The 20,904-nt window shown below is 53.3% G+C and overlaps 1 protein-coding gene across 1 annotated transcript in view; it reads right to left on the bottom strand.

The window, feature by feature from the left end:
- The window catches only part of KCNK3 (potassium two pore domain channel subfamily K member 3), a 39,199-nt gene extending 23,789 nt beyond the window's left edge, over nt 1–15,410 (bottom strand). Inside the window, exon 1 of the mRNA XM_021674458.2 lies at nt 15,128–15,410. Coding sequence (XP_021530133.2) covers nt 15,128–15,410 — 283 coding nt within the window. The remainder of the gene's footprint in view (nt 1–15,127) is intronic.
- Nucleotides 15,411–20,904: the final 5,494 nt, after the last annotated feature.

Here is a 20,904-nt window from a genome sequence, read left to right as displayed (position 1 = left end):
TCCTGGACAAAGGTTTAGTACATGTCCATGGAGGCTCTGTAGCAGGGAATCACACCTTGCCCCATAAACATTCTGAGTGATCAAACCACAGTGGGGACCCCCAGGGCTAAGCCCTGGCCCCAAGGAGATCCAGCGGGTTTCCAGTCAAGGTGAGATGTTGAAGGTTGATGCACGAGCAGAACACAGTTCCTGGGACCCTGGGAACCTTGGACCAAGCCCAGGGCCTGGATGGCAGAACTGGCTGCCAGGGCACTCATCCTGGGTCAGCTCCGGTGCAACAAAGCTGTGTCTGCAGCCTGGCTCCTGGCCACTCCCTGTCCGAAGGCAGTGGCTGGGATCAGCCTGCCCTCAGCACCAGCGCTCACTCCCGCACTCCATTCCAGGGACTACTGTGGGAGCCGCGAGTGGCTGACCCTGTCTGGGTGGGAGGCTCCTGCATTCCAGCAGCCCCAGGGGTTGGGGCAGTGGACTTGCTGGGCTGATAAGCGGGACCTTGGCCACACTCAAAAATGCTCTCTTTCCAGAAAGGGTGACATGGAGGTCCTCGACAGAGCTCTATTCTTGGGACTGGACCCAGAGGAAGTCCCTCCAGGGCTGGGACAGCATGGGGTGAAGTGGGGACAAGAGCGTAATCCTGGGTAGCATGCTTCTCAGGAGGGCTGGAGGGGAAGCCAGGGCAGGTGCAACAGAGACAGCCCTAACTGGAAGGGCATTAAGTGCCACCAGCCCAGTCCCTCACAGCTAAGGTCAGGGGCAGGTGTGACTCGTCCCAGGTTTCACAGCCAGGTGGGAGCAAAGGAGCAGTGGAGGGGGCTGGATCCCTACTTTCCTTGGCCCAGTCACAGCTCTGAGAAAGGACAAGACGCCTGCCTCTAGAATCCACTGGCCCATCCCCTGGGAGCAGGCAGGGGACATCAGGGCCTCTTTGGAGCCCAGGCAGATGAGTGCTCAGGACTCGGGGTACTGAGCTGGGTATGGACTGCAAGAGGAGGGCTGCCACTGAGTTTGGTTCCAGGTTTTCTCTCTCTGGCCCCTCCTGGTGGACCAAGGACAGGAGGGGCCCCTGCTCCAGAGCCCCAGGAAGCCCTAGAGGGTCTTACTTGGCCTGACCCTCACAGTGGAAAATCCATGACTCAGAGTCACACTGAAGGGAGGCCACACTGGCTCAGCCTGGCCGCAACCCTGGATTTGTTCCCAGTGCTGGGGTCCTCCCCTGGGCTGACCCCCTTCCTTGGGGTTGTTTGAGAGTAGGCAGTGAGAGCTAAAACCATGACAGGAAAGACACAACCTGTCCCTGGGACTTCTACTGAGGCCCTCTTCATCTCCTTCTCCCCTGGGGGGAGGGGAAATGACCTTCTCCCAGGGCCACCCACTGACTCCTGATGTCTTGACCACCTGGCTCACCCCAGGAGCTTTGGCTTGAGAATGACCAAAGATCTTCCTCAGATACCTTTGCATGTTTCTGAAACACCAAGGACAGCCAGAAAGAAAATTCTAGCAGCTGGTGAGTGGCCCAGCCTCCCAAGTATGGACTACAGATCCCAACAAACTCTCTTCTCCGTCATCCCCAATCCAGGCTCAGATTCCAATTGCCTGAGGGGTCCTTCAGACTTGAAGCCTCCCGGGCTTACCCCAGCCCTAATGAATCAACTCCTGTGGGCAGGGTCCTCACACCCATGACTCTGGCTCCAACAACCACTGCTATGAGCACCACCTCCCTACTCAGCACACAAGGGCCGTCTGACCTGTCCCCCAACCTCTGTACGAGGGAGCAGGTGAGTTGCCCAAGTCACTCCCACCAAGGCCCCCTCTCCACCCAGTAGCCACTCTTAAGAACTGTCACTCTGTCCCCATTCTAGTCTCAGATTCTCATGCTATTTAGTGGGATGGTGTGGACAAAGGCTGGGAACCAAGGCCATTCTGTGACAACTACCCCTGCCCCCGACACTGCCTTTTTGCCCTTCATAGGCCGACAAAACCTCCGTGACTTTTCTAGCATCCCTACCACAGGAATGACCTATTTTCTGCCACTGTCAAGGGGGCAAGGGCACTTGTGGTTGGGGGTGGGTTGGGGAGAAGCTCAGTGTTAAGGTTGGGAAGTCTGGGCTGGACTCTGGCTCCTGTATTCACTGGCCCTCAATTGCAGGAAGTGACCTTATCTCTCAAGTCCAGTTTCTTTGTTGGCAAAGTAGGAATAATGATGCCTACATCTTGGGGTTGACATGAGGCTCAGAAGAGACCCTTGATGACCAAGTGCTTAACATATCTCTGCTCTGCCACCTGCCAGCTGCATGACTTTGGACACACCCTCCGGCCCTGTGAGCCTCAGTGTTCTCATCTATAAAATGGGGATTATAATACTACCTCTAGGTCACAGGCAGTGGCTCACGCCTGTAATCCCAGAACTTTTGGAGGCCAAGATAGGAGGATTGCTTGAGCCCAGGAATTTGAGACCAGCCTAGACAACATAGAGAGACCGTGTCTTCACTTAAAATTTAAAAATTAGCTGGGTATGGTGGCATATGCCTGTGGTCCCAACTACTTGGGAGGCTGAGGTGGGAGGATCATTTGAGCCAGGGAGGTCGAGGCTGCCAGTGATCCATGATCATGGCTGCACTCCAGCCTGGGAGACACAGTGAGACCCTGCCTCTAAAAGGAAAAAAGAAAAAAGAAAAAGAAAAAATTGTGTCTCTCTCTTAGGGCAGCTGTGAGGATTGGATGAGGTAATGTCTATAAAGGGCTCAGCCCAGAGTGACCTCCCAATGAATGCCAGCCTTAGTTCATGACTGTGGAAACTGAGGCAGGCTCCCTGAGGAGTGGCTGCTCCACTGATCTGTGTGGAACAGCCCAGGGCAGATCCATCTGTTGCATTGATTGGGGAGGCTCGCTCTGCCTGGAACTGTCTGTACCGTGCCTGTCCCCAAAGCCCCAGGGAAGGTCCTCTGCCTGGGCAGGGGAACTAGACCTCATCCTGGAGGAGTGGCCGCCCCTGTCTGAGTGCCTGTGCTGAGCTCTCCAGGCTGCCCCACTGGGCCCTGACAGTTCGCTTCTTTGGAGAAAGCCCCTCACATGGTCCTATGACTGGCGGGCTGGAATGTGACTCTCAGGATGTTTCCAAGATGGTTATTTCTGAATTGGAGCTGTGGTTAGGAGAGGCCCTGCGCATTCCTGATGAGGGACACTGAGTCCATGCCAAGCTTTGGAGCCCGGAGCAGAAATCAAGGAGAATACGCTTAGGATCCAGAAATGTGGACTTGTGGGAGGGCATGTGGGAGAGAAAAGGGGTCTGAGAGCAGGGGCCTGGGGCTTTCCATGCAGAAGCTATGCACTCAGTGTTGGGTGACAGCATCACCTTCAGCTCAGTGCTGTCCCGGTGCTCCTGCAAACCGTCAATAAAACTGTGCTTGGTCTGAGCTCCAGAGTGGACCTTTGGCTCAGAAAAGGAAATGGGGTGGGGGAGTCAAAAACTCCCTGGGGACTGACTGAGGGCTGCTGGGTGAGCAGGGCGAGCAGCAAGTGAGGCAATCAGGATTCAGGTCACTATTACCTTTGGATTCAACTGGAATCACAGGACACCCACTGCTTCAACTGGGATCACTGGGCGTTCACTGGTCAGGACCCAGGCAGGGGCACACAGATCAGGCCTGTCACCTCTGCCTTCAGTGCTTGTCCACTCAAGTCCACCCACCAGAGTCCAGAGCCCTCCAGGGTCTGCTCACGAGCACTTTTCCTTGGGCATGCTCAAGCCCTGGCCTGTGTCACACTCACCCCAGAAAGCTCTGGCTGCCGATCTTCGCCTCCTGAAGTCCTCACTCATAGTTCAAGCCTGTCCCAGGACACCTTCTCAGACCCCTCTTTGAGTCACTCTACTTGGATTTAGCATGTACACTATGCAACTGGTGCTTTTCAGACCCAAGGCTCCTTGGGGAAGGCTCTAGGTCTCAGTTTTCTGTTCTCCTGATGCCTCACATAGTGCCTGGCATGCAGGATCTCGGGACATCTCAAATGATCTTTGGTTAACTGAACTGAAAGGAAGGCTGAAGCCAATTCTATCTGGAAGTGGACCCAGGGGGTCTGAGGCCTCAAGGACACTCCTGAGTCCCACTCTGGGTGCTCTAACTCTCCAGCCTGCCCCTTTGAAGATCAAGAAATCAAAGCATCTCAGAGTTGGGAAGAATCTTAAACACCATTTATTGTGACCCTTAGTGGGAAATATGGGTGGCGTGATGGTCTTTTTGATGTGTCATCTTGGCTAGGCTAAAGCCCCTAGTTATTCAATCTAACAGGAACCTAGGGTTGCTGTGAAGACATTCTGTAGATGTGATTAAAGTCTATGATCAGTTGTCTTTAAGTTTGGGAGATAATCCTAGATAATCTGGGTGGGCCTAATGCTAATCGGTTGAAAACCTTAAGAGTAGAGCTGAAGCTCCCTTGAAGAAGCAGCTGTGGATAGCAGCGTTAGCACATACTGAAGAGAGCTCTGGCCAGTCTTTTTTTTTTTTTTTTTTTTTTTGAGACAAGAGTGTCACTCTGTCATCCAGGCTGGAGTGCAGTGGTGCAATTTTAGCTCACTGCAACCTCTGCCTCCCAGGTTCAAGCAATTCTCCTGCCTTAGCTTCCCGAGTAGCTGGGATTACAGGCGTCCACCACCACACCTGGCTAATTTTTGTATTTTTAGTAGAGACGGGGTTTCACCACGTTGGCCAGGCTGGACTCAAACTCCCAACCTCAGGCAATCCACCTGCCTTGGCCTCCCAAAGTTCTAGGACTACAGACATGAACCACAACTCCTGGCCCATCCTGCCTTTCCTGATGGCCTGCCCGATGGATCTCAAACTTGCCAAGCCATCTCCTACCAGCCTATATGCTGATTCCTTGCAATACATCTCTCAATATGCATCGCCTATGAGTTCTGCTTCTCTGGTGGAACCCTGGCTAATACAAGCGGCCTTCGCAGTACATCCATCCAAGTGTCTGCTTGTATGCTTCCTGTGATGGGAAGCTCACTAACTCTTGAGGCAGTGCAATTCATCTTTGGTCAGCTTTGATTTTAACAAGTTCTGCTTTACAATGAACTAAAACAAGTCTTTCTATGAACTTTACCCCACTGGTGCTACTTCAACCTCTTGGACACACTCAGAACAAGGTTGGTCCTTTTACCTCGCAATAGCCCAGCAGGTATTTGAAGTTGGTACTTGTGCTGTCCATGCCCGCCCCACCGAGTGTCCCTCATTTGACCTGCTGCTCCCCTCCTCTGACAGTCCCCCAGTTGTTGATGTCCCTCTTAAAGTTTGCATACACACATGGCCCGAGGGTTCCAGAAGAAAACAGGTCTGTGCTACTATCTGCATTCCACACTGTAGCCTGCAGCAGGGTGAGTGTCTGGTAGCTCTCTCTCTCTGTCTCTCTTTCTCTCTCTGTCATGTGAGGATGTGAGGACACAGTAAGAAGATGGCTATCTGTAAGCCAGGAAGCCAACTCTCACCAGACACTGGATCCACACACACCGGGGCCCACTAGAGGGTGGATGGTGGGAGGAGGGAGAGGATCAGGAAAAATAACTAATGGGCTTAATACCTGGTGATGAAATTAATCTGTATGACAAATCCCCATGTCACAGGTTTACCTGTATAACAAACCTGCATGTGTATCCCTGAACTTAAAGTTTTTATTTATTGATTGATTGAGACAGGGTCTCCCTCTGTTGCCCAGGCTGGAGTGAGATGGCGCTTTCTCAGCTCACTACAAACTCTGCCCTCCAGGTTCAAGTGATTCTCCTGCCTCAGCACCTGAGTAGCGAGGATTACAGGTGTGTACCACCACGCCCAGCTAATTTTTGTATTTTTACTAGAGACAGGTTTCACCATGTTGGCCAGGATGGTCTCAGACTTTTGACCTCAAGTGATTCTCCCGCCTTGACCTCCCAAAATGTTAGGATCACAAGCGAGAGCCACTGCACCTGGCAAAATAAAAGTTTTTAAAAAATGTGCCTTGTTCAAGCCCCCGAGTCTACAGTAATTTATGATAGCAGCCCAGACTAAGACAGGCTGATGGCATGGGGGAGGAGCCAGTTCTCCGTTTTGATGTTTAATCTCCGGGGTGCCCGTTCTCCATTGATCTAAGGCGGGGGTTGGGGGTGGGGGGGAATGACAACAGCTGAGGACCAGTGATCTCCTGCTCCCCAGCTTCCTCAGGGGGAAAGCCCTTCTCCACTTCTCCCTTCCCTTTTCCATCCACCCTCTCCACTTCCCTTTCTTCTATCCCATAGTGCGAGCCACAGCACGTGGCTCCACCCAGGCCCTGTAGCTGGCTCCTATGGGGCAAGACACAGCATTGCTCCAGCCTCAGGGAAGAGGCCATAGCTCCTGGACCCTCAGCTCTGACATTTTACCACCAGATTTCCAAGGGCTTTTCCAGCTGTAAACGTTCTTTTTCTTAAAACCATGGTCCACACCTCATGGCTATTCCCAGAAGTCAGGCCTCTAGGTTCCTTAGATCCTTGCTACTCAAAATGTGGACCATGGATCCAATCCACAGTGTCAGTGTCACTTGGGGGCTTTTTAGAAATGCAGAATCTCAGGCTCTGCCCCAGACCTGCTGATTCAGAACCTGCATTTACACCAAATCAATCAGGTTATTCCCTATACATTATAGTTTGTGAAGTAGAACTCTGCATTGCTGAGCTGGCTTCCTCAGTTCCCTCTGTGGACTGCCTCCTCTACACAGATGGGAGGACTGAAGTACATCAGGGAAGTGTCTGTTTCTTCAGTGATCACAGAGACACCAGAGAGAGAGAGAGAGAGAGAGAGAGAGAGAGAGAGAGAGAGAGAGAGAAGGATGATGATGATGAGATGATGATGGGAATGATGATGGTGATGATGATGATAGTGATGATGGTGATGGTGATGGTAATGATGGTGAGATGATGATACTGATGATGGTGATGGTGATGGTAATGATGGTGAGATGATGATAGTGATGATGGTGATGGTGATGATGGTGATGGTGATGGTGATGATGATGAAGAAGAAGCAGAAACAACAGCAGCAGCAGCAGCAGGAAACGATTTGTCTAAGACCTCTCTAGCACCAAAGCCAGCCTCCTTCCCCACATTCCTGGCAGCCATGTGCTCTCTTCACTAAAGGATCTTTGCTGTGTCACTGGAGGAAGCAGGGGTAGTAAGGAACTTGCTTTTGTGAAGGATGAGGATGGGATCTTAGGCCCAGCCAGAGAGGCCACCAGCCCAGGAGAAATGGAGCTGCGGCTAAAGGCAGCAGTTGAGGCTGGCTCTAACAAATGGGAAAGTGAAGGTGTGACTTTCGGCAGTAGCTTGGGGATACTGGCCCCAGCTGAGGGGCAGGTCTCTGGGAGCCACGTGGGAGCTGCTGTAGCGTGGGCAGTTTCTGGACAGTGAGAGAGTGTGGACAGACAGGGAGGCAGTGGTATTAGCTGGATGGTTGACTGCTCTCTGTGCTGCCATGAAAGACATTTGTCATTTGGCTCTCTGAGGACAGAGGCTGGCAGAGGGGTCAGGAAACAGGGCTTTAAGCCCAGCTCTGATGAGAGCTGTAAGCATGACCTTTAGTAGGCCCCTTCTCTAGCCTGGATTTTAGTCTCCACATTGTGAATTGAGAGGATTGGAGCTAAAATTCCGTTCTGTCTTTGGCTTAAATGCTCTATCCATAGTTCTGAGGGCAAGAGACCCTGAAGCTGAGCCCAGTGCTGAGCACCCTGCATAGACCCTGGTACCCATCTGCCATTCTAGCTGCGTTCACACAGAAGGAATCACAGAGGCTCCGTGGGGAGTGGGGGTTGCATGACTCCATGAAGAAATACTCCCTGCAGACCTGGGTGCAAGTCCTGGTGCTGTCATTTTATATTTGTAGGGTCCTGCACAGATTTCTAACCCTCTCTGAGGGTCCTTTTCCTTGACTGTGCAGGATGGCACCTCCTGACTTCCTGGAGTGGTGTGGGGATGCTGGTGACAGGACATGTGGACAGCATCTGGCCTGTTATAGACACTTGTCTGTTCCCTGTGTCCAAGGTGGAGCAGGAGTGGAGGAGGGAGTGCCCATCCTGGGACTCCGCTCAGCTTAGCCTGGACCCACTGTGGTCTCAGTTAGAGCTTGGTCTCTCCACTTGCTGCTGGCTGATTGCAGGGAAATCATTTCTACATTTTTTTAATTACAAAATCAACTCACAGATTCACCGTTTGTGCAGCCAGCTGAAAGCTGTTTATAGTGGTGATTTGCACTACATTCATCTGTGCTTGTTTATGTTTGCTTTGAAAATACTTATTGTGTTTGTCCTGTCCCCACTGTGGCCAGGCGTGTGTGTTCTATTTTTGTCCTGTTCTCACCCCCACTCTCTCTGTGCCTGCAGACCCTAACGGTGACAGTGGAAACGGGACCTGCAGACAGGAGCATGGCACAATCAGAAAGATCTCTGGCCAAACACACTCTGTAGGTTCTCCTACCACCATGTACCTCTCTCCCTGGCTAGCTTTTTTTTTTTTTTTTCTTTTTTTTTTTGAGAGTCTCCCTCTGTCTCCCAGGCTAGAGTGCAGTGGCACTATCTCAGCTCACTGCAACCTCCGCCTCCCAGATTCAAGTGATTCTCTTGCCTCAACCACCTGAGTAGCAGGAATCACAGATTTGTGCCACCATGCCCAGTTAATTTTTGTATTTTTAGTAGAGACGGGGTTTCACCATGTTAGCCAGGCTGGTCAAACTCCTGACTTCAGGCGATCTGCCCACCTTGGCCTCCTAAAGTGCTGGGATTACAGGTGTGAGCCACTGTGCCCAACCCCTGGCTAGCTTTCTGCAGGGTCTGCCTGCTCAGAGGAGGGGTAGGAGCCTGAACAGTTAGGGAGACTCCAGGCATGGCTTAGGAGCGGGAAATGAGGGGTCGGTAGTGGGATTGGGAAGATAAGGGGAAGGGATGTGGCAGTCTCCTGGCCCCCAACCCCACTGTCCCCACCTGTTAGGAAGCAGCAGAGGTAGCCATGGTCTTGGTAACCCTTGGAAGACAGAGCAGTTCTTTGGTAGGTCAAGTGACAATACACAAACAATAGTATTAATAACAATAATAATGGTAGATTATTAAGTGCATTCTCTGTACCAGGCACTTTCTTTTCATGATCCCATTTAATCCTGGCAGGCAGATATTATTATCCTCATTTTGTAAATGACAAAACAAGCTCAGAGAGATTAGATAACATGTCCAAGGACATACAGCTAGTGGGGGTAGGGGAGTAGGGGTAGGGTGGATTGAGATTAACCCAGGCACTCCGGCTTCCAAGTCAGTGCCTATGCTCCCCCACCGGTCTGCAGAAATTGGGGCTGGAAGCAGAAGGGCTAGCCTGTGGGCAGGAAGGAAATGCTGACTGAGGTGGGTGCCGGGACTTTTCTAGGTTGGGCTGCCCTTCCTTTACCACAGAAATTCAAAAGAGGACTTGAACAGTGGAGTGATGAGCTGCCAGAGGCCTGAGTGCTGGGAGAGATGGCGGGGCATGGGGGAACAGACTGGAGAATGGAGAGTGTAGGCACTTTCAGTGTGGGCACCAGAAGGCCTGGCTTCTAATCAGGGTCATACCCTCAACTCCCTGTGTGAGTGTGGACAAGCCGCTCGCCTCTCTGGGTGTTTGGAAGATTGCTAATGTCTCCTCTCACTCTTATATTAGGACTTCCGGGATTTTGGGGGTGGCAGGTCACATCTGTACTTTCCTTCTTGAAAACATGTAAAAAGTATGGGTTTCCTCATGAATCACCTGCTTGAATTAACAGGCCACGTGGTGGGTGACGGGAGGCAGTGCTCAGCTGAGCACAGGCTGGAAGCTGGGGAAAGAGCGGAACAGAAGGTTTCTGCCCCAGCTCCATCAGTGAATCAATTACCTGGTCTCTTTCTTGTTGCCTTAGAGCCCAAAGGATTCCCAGGACCTGCAGTGGGAGAATGGGCACCTGTGAGCCTGTGGCAGGTGCCCATGGCAGGTGCTGGGCACAGCTGTGACAAGTTGTCTGGTTTGATGAGGGGCCAGTGTGCAGGGAGCAGCAGGCCTGACTGGAGTGTGCTGGAACAAGAGGCCCCCAGCTTCCGGGGAGGACTTTGCCGGGTAAAGGCAAGCCTTGTTTTCTAGGTGCCCTAGGCTAGAGTGCAGTGGTGTGATCTCTGCTCACTGCAGCCTCTACCTCCTGGGTTCAAGTGACTCTCATGCCTCAGCCTCCTGAGTAGCTGGGACTATAGGCATGAACCATCATGACTGGCTAATTTTTGTATTTTCAGTAGAGATTGGGTTTTGCCATGTTGGCCAGGCTGGTCTTGACCTCCTGGCCTCAAGTGATCTGTCCACTTCCACCTCCCAAAGTGCTGGGATTACAGGTGTGAGCCACCGTGCCCGACGTGGAATGGGCTCTTAAAATGGAGAAAGAATTGGTGAAAAATCCAGGGCGTGAGAGTCAGAGAGGTCTAATCAAATCTGGGCAAGTGCCGTGATTCCAAGGTCTGCAGTGGATAGACTGCGGGGACAGCGTCCAGTCCTGCCTTTTACTCCCTCAGCTCCTGTTGACCCCCAGGAAAACGATGCCCTCTTCATGGGCTTCACTAAGTGGCAGTGAGCCCCTGGGAGCCTGACCAAGGCAGGGAAGAGGGCTAGGGAGAGGAGAGCGAACGGGAAAGATGGAGGAAACTGCTCTGGAGGCATCTCAATGGGCTTTGGGGGAAGGTGGGTTTCATCTCAGAATCCAAGCACGTTGGGGCTGGGGAGGAGCTCTTGAGATCATTTTGGCCAGCCCTCCTTGTCTGGAGGTGAGCCTGAGACCCAGGCGGGGGAAGGGACTTGCCCAAGGTCATATAGCACAGTAGTGATGGAGCTGAACTGGAATCATAGGGTATTGGGGACGGCTGAGGTGTTACTCCTGTCTGGACAGTTTCAAATAGCACCACCAAGGGCCTGGCTAGAGATTCCTTTCCTGGACATCGTTTGCGCTCTCTCTCTCTCTCTCTCTCTTTCTCTCTGTTTGTGTGTGTGTGTGCCCACCCGGTGTGCCCTGTGAGTGCCTGTGTGTACCTGTGTGCATGTGTGCCTATGACTGTGTTGTGGATAGTCTGGGTGTACCTGTGGCCTCCTACATGGTGATCCGCCCGGGCTCTGAGGCCATAGGTGAGTCATCTATCCTCAGAGCCTCAGATTCCTCAGCTAAAAAATGGGGGTAATAATGTCCATCTAGAGATGGTGAGAGAATTAAATGAGGGGGTACAAATGAAGCGTCTCGTATAGAGCCTGCCAAAGAGTAAATAATAAATGGTGGTTGCCATTGTGATTGTCGTTGCTGCTGCTGTTGTTAATACAAATAATACAGAAATATCCTGAACAAGTTAGGAGTAGGGGACTGGGGGTCAGGTTTTTGCTACCATCTGTGTGATTTCTGTCACTTCTCTGGCTCCTTATCTATAAGAGCAGGGGCTGGTACCGGCTGATCTCTGAAGCCCTTCCTGCTGTGACAGCCTCTGAGCTGTGAATAGATGGGGCTGGGGCCCTGGAGGAGTTTAATGACTCAACAGCTAAAGAGGTTAAGGCTTCCCAAGAAATCACTTTCAATTAGTGTTGGGTGAACTTAGGGCACCAGCAAAGGAAGAGTTTCCTGGCTGGGAGACCAGGGAGAGGTAGCTAGAGGAATACTTCCAGGCAGTGGAGACTGACTAACCAGGTGAATGACTAAGTCAGACCCTGCCGACCTCCAGCCAATCAGGGCTGCCCATGAGTTCCCTATGAGCTGGCATCACTGAGCACGGCTTGGCTGTGTCAGGCCTGGCTGGGTCTGAGCTTCACAGCATATGGAGGGAAAGGAAGCAGCCAAGAGATCAGCAGGGAAAGAGCACTGGGCTTGGAGTCAGAAGACCCAGCTTCCCACTCTGACTCTGCTCTTCACCAGCTGGGTGACTCTGGGGGAGCTGCTTCCCCTCCCTGAGCCTTCACACCTTCATCCATGCAGCAGAGCCAACAATACCTGCCCAGCAACTTCACCAGGTGGTGAAGACTGAGAATCATGACATGAGATGCAAGTGCATTGTGATCACTAAGGTACCAAATGATGGGAGGTGCTGTCATTATTCCATCCCAATGGGACGCCCAGTATCCCAGAAGGAGACGCATTCACGTTTTTCAGAGGGATCAGGTTAACACAGGCTGTTACCCTTGGGTTTGGGGCTAGAATCAGCCTAACCTAGGGCCCCTTCCACCCATCTGATCACAGTCCAGTTAGGTTTTTCTTAGAGCAGAGCCTCTGTGGATAGCTTGCAGCAAGGTGGCATAGCAGCAGTGGAAGGCAACATAAAGCCAGGATGGCTGGGTGGGGCAGGGAAGGAGCAGTGCTAGGCTGGGGCCCCCACAGAACCAGGGTGGTGGTCTGATGTTGTCTTTCGTCATGCCCAGCACATTATAAATAAATAATCACCGGAACTGCATTCCGTCTGCCTCTCCCCCCATAGCTTTTAGCATCTCTCTTGGTGAGGACTGCAAGCACTTTGGGAAACAGCAGGGATGAAGTGAAGGTTGCTGCCCTTTCATTTCTGCACACGTTAAACCCATCAATAGCATTCTGCGTGTGCTCACAGCCTCTGGGTACAATGCTGGCACTTGGAGCACAGAGATAGGAACTGCAGTGTCCTGCACATGTGGTGGTTAAGTACAGTGTGGCCAAAGAGACAAAACACTTTCCCTATAATGTAAATAACTTCTCAAAAGAGCCCACAGTGTGTCACCAGATCATCCTGATAGTGAGACCTGCAATTGTGCAGAGCAGTGGCCTGGGAGACTTTGAGGAGGAGGTGGAATTTGAGCTGGACCTGGAAGTTTAGCGTGGACAAGATACATGGAAGGTAGAGCCGGGCACAGTGGCTCACACTTGTAATCCCTGCACTTTGGGAGGCCATGGTGAGATCGCTTGAGCCCAGGGATTTGAGGTTGTACTGAACTACGATTACACCACTGCACTCCAGCCTGGGTGAGACAGAGTAAGACCCTGTCTCTCAAAGAAAGAAAGAAGAAAAGAAAGGAAAAGAAAAGAAAAAGGACAGAGAAAAAAGCATGCCAGATAGGTATACTTGTGGTATTCTCAGAGGACAGGTTGGCAGCTGTTGAGAGGGATCACGTAAGAAGTGAGAAGTGAAGTCAGACATGGAGGTTGGAGCCAGATATGGAGTTCCTCAAAATTTGAGAGGAGCATAGACCAGATTTCAGGGGCAGTGGAGAACCCTGAGGGCTTCCAAGAAGGGAATCAGTTTGGTAACCGCTGAGATTTTCTTTCTGGCAACATTGTCCAGGGGAGCATGCCTTGTTGCGCAGTAGGCAGAGAGGTCAGTTGGGAGGTTACTGTGGAGCTGGGGACCATGGGCCTGAGAAGGAAAGGGGACACACATGCGAAGGCTTGATGTGTGGAAAAGAAGGATAGGGAGGGTCCGAGGATGCTCAGTCTGATTTGTCTGATTCTCCAGACAGCTAAAGAGCTACTGAAACCCTGGCAAGTGGTAGCGGGGTGTGAGAGTGGAGGAGACTGGAGACCAAACCTGGGCTGGCCTTTTTCAGGAAGCGGGCTCCTCTTTGGGCAGGCCTAAGTCTGATCATCCTACGCTAAACTCACAGGGTCAGCAGGACCCAGAGGTGCTCCAGCTGGGCCACATCCACTCCCAGGGCCCTTTCCTCCCTCTTCCAAGAGAAGAATCCAGAAACGACACAGCATAGCTCCCCATGGTCCCCAGGGAGCAGTAGATTCTTGGAACAGTGTCCTGCAGTGGATAGACTGCAGGGACAGCGTCCAGTCCTGCCTTTTACTCCCTCAGCTCCTGTTGACCCCCAGGAAAACGATGCCCTCTTCATGGGCTTCGCTAAGTGGCAGTGAGCCCCTGGGAGCCTGGCCAAGGCAGGGAAGAGGGCTAGGGAGAGGAGAGTGAACGGGAAAGTTGGAGGAAACTGCTCTGGAGGCATCTCAATGGGCTTTGGGAGAAGGTGGGTTTCATCTCAGAATCCAAGCACGTTGGGGCTGGGGAGGAGCTCTTGAGATCATTTTGGCCAACCCTCCTTGTCTGGAGGTGAGCCTGAGACCCAGGCGGGGGAAGAGACTTGCTCAAGGTCATATAGCACAGTAGTGATGGAGCTGAGCTGGAATCATAGGGTATTGGGGACGGCTGAGGTATTACTCCTGTCTGGACAGTTTCGAATAGCACCACCAAGGGCCTGGCTAGAGATTCCTCTCCTGGACATCGTTTGCGCTCTCTCTCTCTCTCTCTCTCTCTCTCTCTCTCTCTCTCTTCTCTCTGTTTGTGCTTGTGTGCCCACCCGGTGTGCCCTGTGAGTGCCTGTGTGTACCTGTGTGCATGTGTGCCTATGACTGTGTTGTGGATAGTCTGGGTGTACCTGTGGCCTCCTACATGGTGATCCGCCCTGGCTTGGAGAGGATAACTGGGGTCATGCCTGTGAGGTGATTGTTTTGCTGGGACAGCAGAGAAGAAGGCTGACAAGGCCGGATCTGGTTTCCCGCACCAGTTCCGCCGCCCTGAGAAAATCACAGGCACTGACTGGTGGCGAGCAAACTCCTGGAGCTGGAACACGCACACTCGCAGCCGCCGTTAGAGGGTGGCCCCGAGTGCCCCGAAGTGCCGCATTCCGGCATCCTCATGCCTCCCCGGAGTCCAGCAGGTGTAGACCCGCCAGGCTGTGGAAGCCGATCCGCAGGGACACGGAGCAGTGGCGCGCTCCCGCCGCTCACACTCAGCGCCCTGCTCCAGGGCCTGGCCCGGCCACACCCCTCCCGCCCGAGCCTCCGGCCGCCGTCCCTGCCCCTCTCACACACTCCGGAGTCCCTGGGGGACCTCCGCAACCTGGCAGGGCCAAGTTAGGGCTGGCCCGGCCGGAGAGTCAGGTCCGGAGCCAGGAATCGACGCCTCCCCGAGTCCCGTCCCCGCGGAGCAGACGCGCCAGGCTGAACTCGGGTTTCTGCGAGCGCGGGGTTCGGCGCCCAGTCCCGCACGGGGGAACCCCCGCCCCCAGCCCCAGCCCGCCCCGGACGACCCCGGGAGCCCCGCGCCCAGCCCCGGGTTCCCGCCCCCCGCACCGCGCCCGGCGAGCGGTTACCGATAGTGGTGATGACGGTGATGGCGAAGTAGAAGGAGCCAGCGAAGCGCCACTGCACGCCGGCCTTGTGCGGCTTGAGGCGCAGCACGACGCGCTCCAGCTCCTCGTAGCCGCCCTGGCTGAGGTTGTAGCGCTCCCGCAGCTCCTGCTGCCGCAGCTCCAGCCGCTGCCGCTCGATCAGCTCGGGCTCCGACTCCAGCGCGTCGAAGACCGCGGCGCCCACCAGCAGGTAGGTGAAGGTGCACACGATGAGCGCCAGCGTGCGCACGTTCTGCCGCTTCATCGTCCCGCCCGGGCCGCCGCTGGCCCCCCGGCGTCCCCGGCCCCGGCCGCCGCTGCTGCTGCCCCGGAGGCGGCCTGGGGCATGGCTGCGCTCGCAGCTCTCCGCGCCGGGCACCCGCTCCGCGCCCGGGGCCGCCGCCGCCACTGCCGCCGCCGCGGAGCTGTCCCTTCAGCACCACCCACCGCCCTCCTCCGCCCGGCCCCGCGCCCGCCCCCCGCCCCCCGCCCGCAGGCCGCCTCCTCCCGCCAGCCCTCCCGCCCAGCCAAATAAGGACTGGGAGACGCGCCGAGGAGGGAGGAGGGGGGCTGGCGGAGGGGACGGGAGGGGCGGCCGCAGGAGAGCCCGGGCAGGACAGAGAGCAGAGAGAGAGAGAGAGAGAGAGAGAGAGAGAGAGAGCGAGAGAGAGCGAGAGAGAGCGAGAGAGAGAGAGAGAGAGAGCGAGAGAGCGAGCGAGCCAGCCCAAGAGACAGAGAAAACTAGACAGCGAAACGCTGATAACTACGGAGGACGGGAGAAAGGCAGTGTAGGACTGAGGGAGGGGGCTGTGTGACAGAGGAGGAGATAAAATCAGAGGTGCACTCAGACAGAAAAAGAAGAGAGGCGGGCAGAAAAATACAGAGCAAAAGATGGAAACAGAGAGAGCAACAGACTGAGACAGAGAGGCCTGGATTGCTGAAGATAAACTAATGACACAGAAACAGACAGACAAGGAAGGCAGAGCGATCCCCTCCCCACCTACCCACCATCCTCATCACAGCATATTGCAGCCTGGAGTCACCTGGGGCCTCGCTGTCCTGTCCTTATCCTATGGATGAGGAAACGGAGGCCCAGAGAGGTCAAGTGACACGCATGGGCACGCAGTGTGAGTTCGTGACAGCACTGGGACTCAGCCAAGCGTTCCTTCCTCCCAGGCCACACTCCTTCCTCCCTTGGGCCAGGCTCTGGCTGTCTTGGAAGCAGGCAGGGCCCAGCTGTGGACCTGGGCACACATGAGCTGACACCCAAGGGAAAGCCCTGTCCTCAGGCAAAGTGGGCCTCGCCAGGTCAGCACAGCTCTTGGAACTGGCTGAGAAGGCACGGGCTGGGAGTCTAGGCCTCCTGCTTTGCTCCCAGGGGCTTCCAGGCTGTCCTGACTCCCATGGCTCCTGTCCTGCACCCGTGAACCAGGCTGGGCTTAGGTTGGGCTGTCAGAGATAGCACCTGCCACCACCTTGAAGCATCCCAGCAGAACTGGGATCTAGCTGGAACTGGGCAGTTGGGGCCCACAGCAGAAGGCTCACTGGCAGACTGGGGGGAACTGGGGCAGGAAGGGGTTCCCCATGCCTCAGTTTCTTCATTTGTCAACATGGTGGCTATCGTGTGAGGTGAGAAGAGCAGCAGAAACTCAGACATCACTGCCCCTCTCAGAGCCTCGTTTCCTTATCTCTTCAACGAGGTGTCGTAGCAGATGATCCCACAGGCCTTGCCCAGCTCCAAACAACTCCAGACTTGGATGGGCTGAGTGAGCAGAATGATTGGAATGCAAATCTCAGTGCCAAGGAGGGTTAAAAAGTCCTTCACAGGACCCTGACATGGGCCATGCAGAGAGAAGTGGAAGAGACACCAAGGCTCCTGTCTGCGAGCAGACTCAGGAGGCAGTCAGCTGGAAGCCGGAGCACTCTCTGCCCATAGGTTGGGCTGACCCGTCACTGCCGGACACTACTCTTCTTCTTTAATGACACCCAGAAGTGCCGCCAACTCATTCCTTCCTTCAACAAGTATTTATTAAGCATCTGCTATGTGTCAGGCAGTCACCATTTCTAGACCTTACCTCAACCCTGAAAGGTAGATATTGTCATGCTTATTTTATAGATGGGGAAACTGAGGCTAAAGGCAATGTAGAGAATCACTGAAGTCCACTCAGCTGGGAAGAGGCTTCAGTCTGTCTGTATCTGTCTTAAGCCCATGCTCTTTGCCATGACTCCTTGAGTCTCTAATTTTTCAATTTGTAAAGCAGAATGGATAATAATATTAGCTCTACCCACCTCTTTAACCATTTGTTTTGAGAGATCAAAGAAGAACACATATGTGCAAATCAGATGATATCAAGCTCCCTAATGACTTCTGGTTTCTGAACCAGAGCCTGATGGGAGGGTCCTACATTTATAGCACCATGTTCCCCCTCTCCCTTCAAAGGAAGATCTTTGTTTCTTTGCAGGCACAAACCTGGTCTTGCCCTCTGACCAGGAACTCAGCCTATTGCAGGCTTTTTCCCTTTGCATCTTCTGGCTCCCTGGAAGGAAAGTGCTGCCTTTCCCAGCTTCTCAGAGGTGAAAGTACAAGTTAGGTTCTGTGCCTTTCTGATGTATTGGCTCCTGGAGACAATTACCCCAGAAGCCAATTCCCCCAAAGCTTGCCTAGATGAGCAAGTGGCTTGCTAGACCAGGCTTTCAAGGTGAAAAGGCTGTGTCCAGGTTCTGCTTGCTTGTGACTGCCAGGCCAGACAGCTGTACCAATGAAAGGTGATATTATGAGCGAAAGAGCTTTGGAAACGGGAAAAAACTGTCTTTAGGGGCAGGGCATGTATTATTAATCATGATGAAGCTTTTTCTCACAGCACTTCAATACTGAAAGGACCTTTAGAGATCATCTGGCCCAACCTTCTTGTGTTACATATGAGGAAACTGAGGCTCAGAGAGTAGGAAGGGTGTTGTCCAAGGTCACACAAGAGTGAGGGGGGACCAGGACTCATGTCTCAAGGCTGGCACTTTCTTGTTGCACTCATTATGTATGGGACCAGGGCACCTATCAGTGGGGAGGCCCTGAAGCCCAGAGGGCAACCTGGGTCTCCTTCTTCCTGCCCCTCCTCTCTCCGTTCTCTTGAGGAGAGGGTTCTGTGGTAGAAGCCGTGCTGGTACCAGTCTAGGTTTCTGAGTAACTCCTGGGACTTGTAGGCAACCTGGGTAAGATTGTGCCAAAGACCTATCAGCTTATACCATTTCCTCCCATCCTGGGCTCCTCAGACCTGCCTGTACCTGCCCAGTCTCTGTAACCTGTCTCTGCCATATGTTTGCTGTGGCATTGGGGGCCAGTTGCTCCTTCTCCCTGGGACTTGCTATGCACGTCCATCAGTGGAAGGGTTTGGACCAGGAAATGTCTACAATCCCTTCATTTATAGCATCCCATGACCATCCTGGACTCTGTTTTTCTAGTTCTCCCAAGAATCAGACAAAAAGAGGAGATAACACCACTTTTAAGGTTCTAGTTTGTTAGGTAGGATAAATTGAACATAATGTGTCATTAGTTACTGTATTTTATTATATACTAATATCATCCACAATTATTTTCCAGCTTTATCTTCCACTCTATTCCTCTCTAAGTTCTAAACACATCCATGTACTTCCATGCTTCACATGGCTCATGTGGCTCCCGTAACCTGGGATGCTGGTGCCCCTTTGCCTTTCTCATCTTCTCTCTGTTGAACTCTTATTTCAACAGAGTTGGGCTCCAAGACCTAGCTCAAAGACCACTCCCTCCATGAAGCATTTCCCAGTTGTCTCTGATCAGAACCACTGGCTCCTTTCGTGCTCACATTACCCTAAGCATCAACTCAGCAGGTGTTCCTCCTGCCTAGAAGATTAGCGGCTCTTTCATATCTGTCTTCCCCGCTGGCTCATTATCTTCTCCAGGGTGGAAGAAACCCTTCTCACTCACGCTGCTCTCCCCTCAGTGCTTTGCACCTTAGAGCTGTCCCACATGTTTCCTTGGGTGACTCACTCAAATGAGGGCTTTAAAGAACTCTATACCTGCGTTAGAGACCATCAGTGTCAGAGGGAGAGGGGCACAGATGGCTGAGTCTGCAGGCAGAAAAACCTGGCAATCTGCTTCTGTGGCTCTCTGAAGAGAGATATTCTAAAGCTGGAACAAGCCCTGTCTAGGTTAGGAGAGGAGGATAAAGACAGATGTGAGCGTTCCGAGGCCCAAGGAAGCATGTTGTGTAGTGGAGAAAGCACTGAACCAGAAGTCCAGAGGCGGAGATTGGTCCCAGTTCTGCCATCCGTTCCCACCAACTAGATGGGTGGACTCGGGAAACTCACATGGCCTCTATGTGTCTCAGTTACCTTTTCTACAAGACAAAAGCATTGGCTGTATTCAAAGGTCCTTTCCTGCTCTGACATTCTGGGATATTAATGAGAGCCCTCGCCATTTGGCCAGCAGTGCTCATTGTATAATGGCCAAGAATGTGGCCTGGAGGATGAGAGGCCCAAAGACCTCTCTATCCATTGCTTTCCAGCCCCCCACCCCCGTATGGGCAGTTTGGCTGGAGGATGGGGGCAGGATCAATGAAGTAGGACCCTGAGTCAGACAGGCTGAAGTTCAGAGCCTGACTCCATCAGTTTCTAGACCAGAGCCTCACATGAATTTCAAGTTCGTTCTGTTTAGACCAGACCATAAGCTCCTGTAGGGCAGGGGTAGGGCCTTACTCATGTCTGTAACCCACAGCTGCCTTACACAGAGAAGGTGCTCTGTAAATACCCCTCTATTTGGTCCTGTTGGCCTGGTGGGCTCAGGTGGGTTGGTAGGGCCTGGGGCCCATGGTTCGTGTAGGAAGCAGGGTCCAGAGCTGTCTCGACATTAACCCAGGGACAGGCCTGAGAAGGGGGAGAGAAGCCCAGAAGCTGCAGCAGAAAGACAGGGAGGACATTGCTGACACTGAGCACTGCACCAGGGACCACAGTCCCCGACTGTGGGTTGATCAGATTTAGGGTGCTTTGGGTATGATTGGGGTGTTTCTTGGTGTATCTCTGTCGGGAGAGAAGTCAGGGGATTAGCCTGGCTTTACGGAGCATAACTGGTCCCAGTGCAGCCGGCTTGCGTTTGTCAAGAGACACTATTTGTTTAACATCTCAAGCCCAAATCAAACACAAAAGGCAACTGTTAACAAAGAGAGGCTCTGCAGGCTGAGGGGGAGAGAGCGCACGGGGCTGAGAGGCTGGACACCTGGCCCTGTTCTTAGCCCTGCCCAGTCAAGCTGTGGGATGGGGAGAAAGCGTTCCCACCTGGGAATGAGGGGTCAAATTCAAAGATCTGTGAGGCCAGCCCCATGCCAGGACTGGGCTTGGCTCTCCTACTAGTGAGAGTGAGGAATAGCTGGGCTTTGTGGAGTTGTGTGGGGTCAGGCTTGCTCCTGCTCACAGCAGCCATCATCAGCATGAAGCCATAGCCCTCATTCCACAGTCTGCATCCCCTATGTGTGATGAACCCCTGCCCCTAGTGCGGCCTCCTAAGTGGCCTCCGCCTCTCTCGGCCTGTGCTGAGCATCCTTGTGTGTGTGTGCTGAAGGATCTGCAGGGAATTGTTCAGTGGCTACAGTGATTATGCCCACTGCATGTCACTAAACACTGCCAGGCTGTCCTTGGCACGGCTGCCTTGGTTTTCATTCTCCCCAGCAGTGCACAGGATTGCCCGCACTGTCCTCACCGGCACTGGGATGATTCACTTTCCTGACTTCGCC

Source organism: Aotus nancymaae, unplaced genomic scaffold, assembly GCF_030222135.1.
Source record: "Aotus nancymaae isolate 86718 unplaced genomic scaffold, 86718_ANA_hifiasm-v0.15.2.pri h1tg000057l, whole genome shotgun sequence".
NCBI lineage: Eukaryota > Metazoa > Chordata > Mammalia > Primates > Aotidae > Aotus > Aotus nancymaae.
Note: the sequence above shows the minus strand (reverse complement) of the source record. Positions and strands in the feature narration are given on the sequence as shown.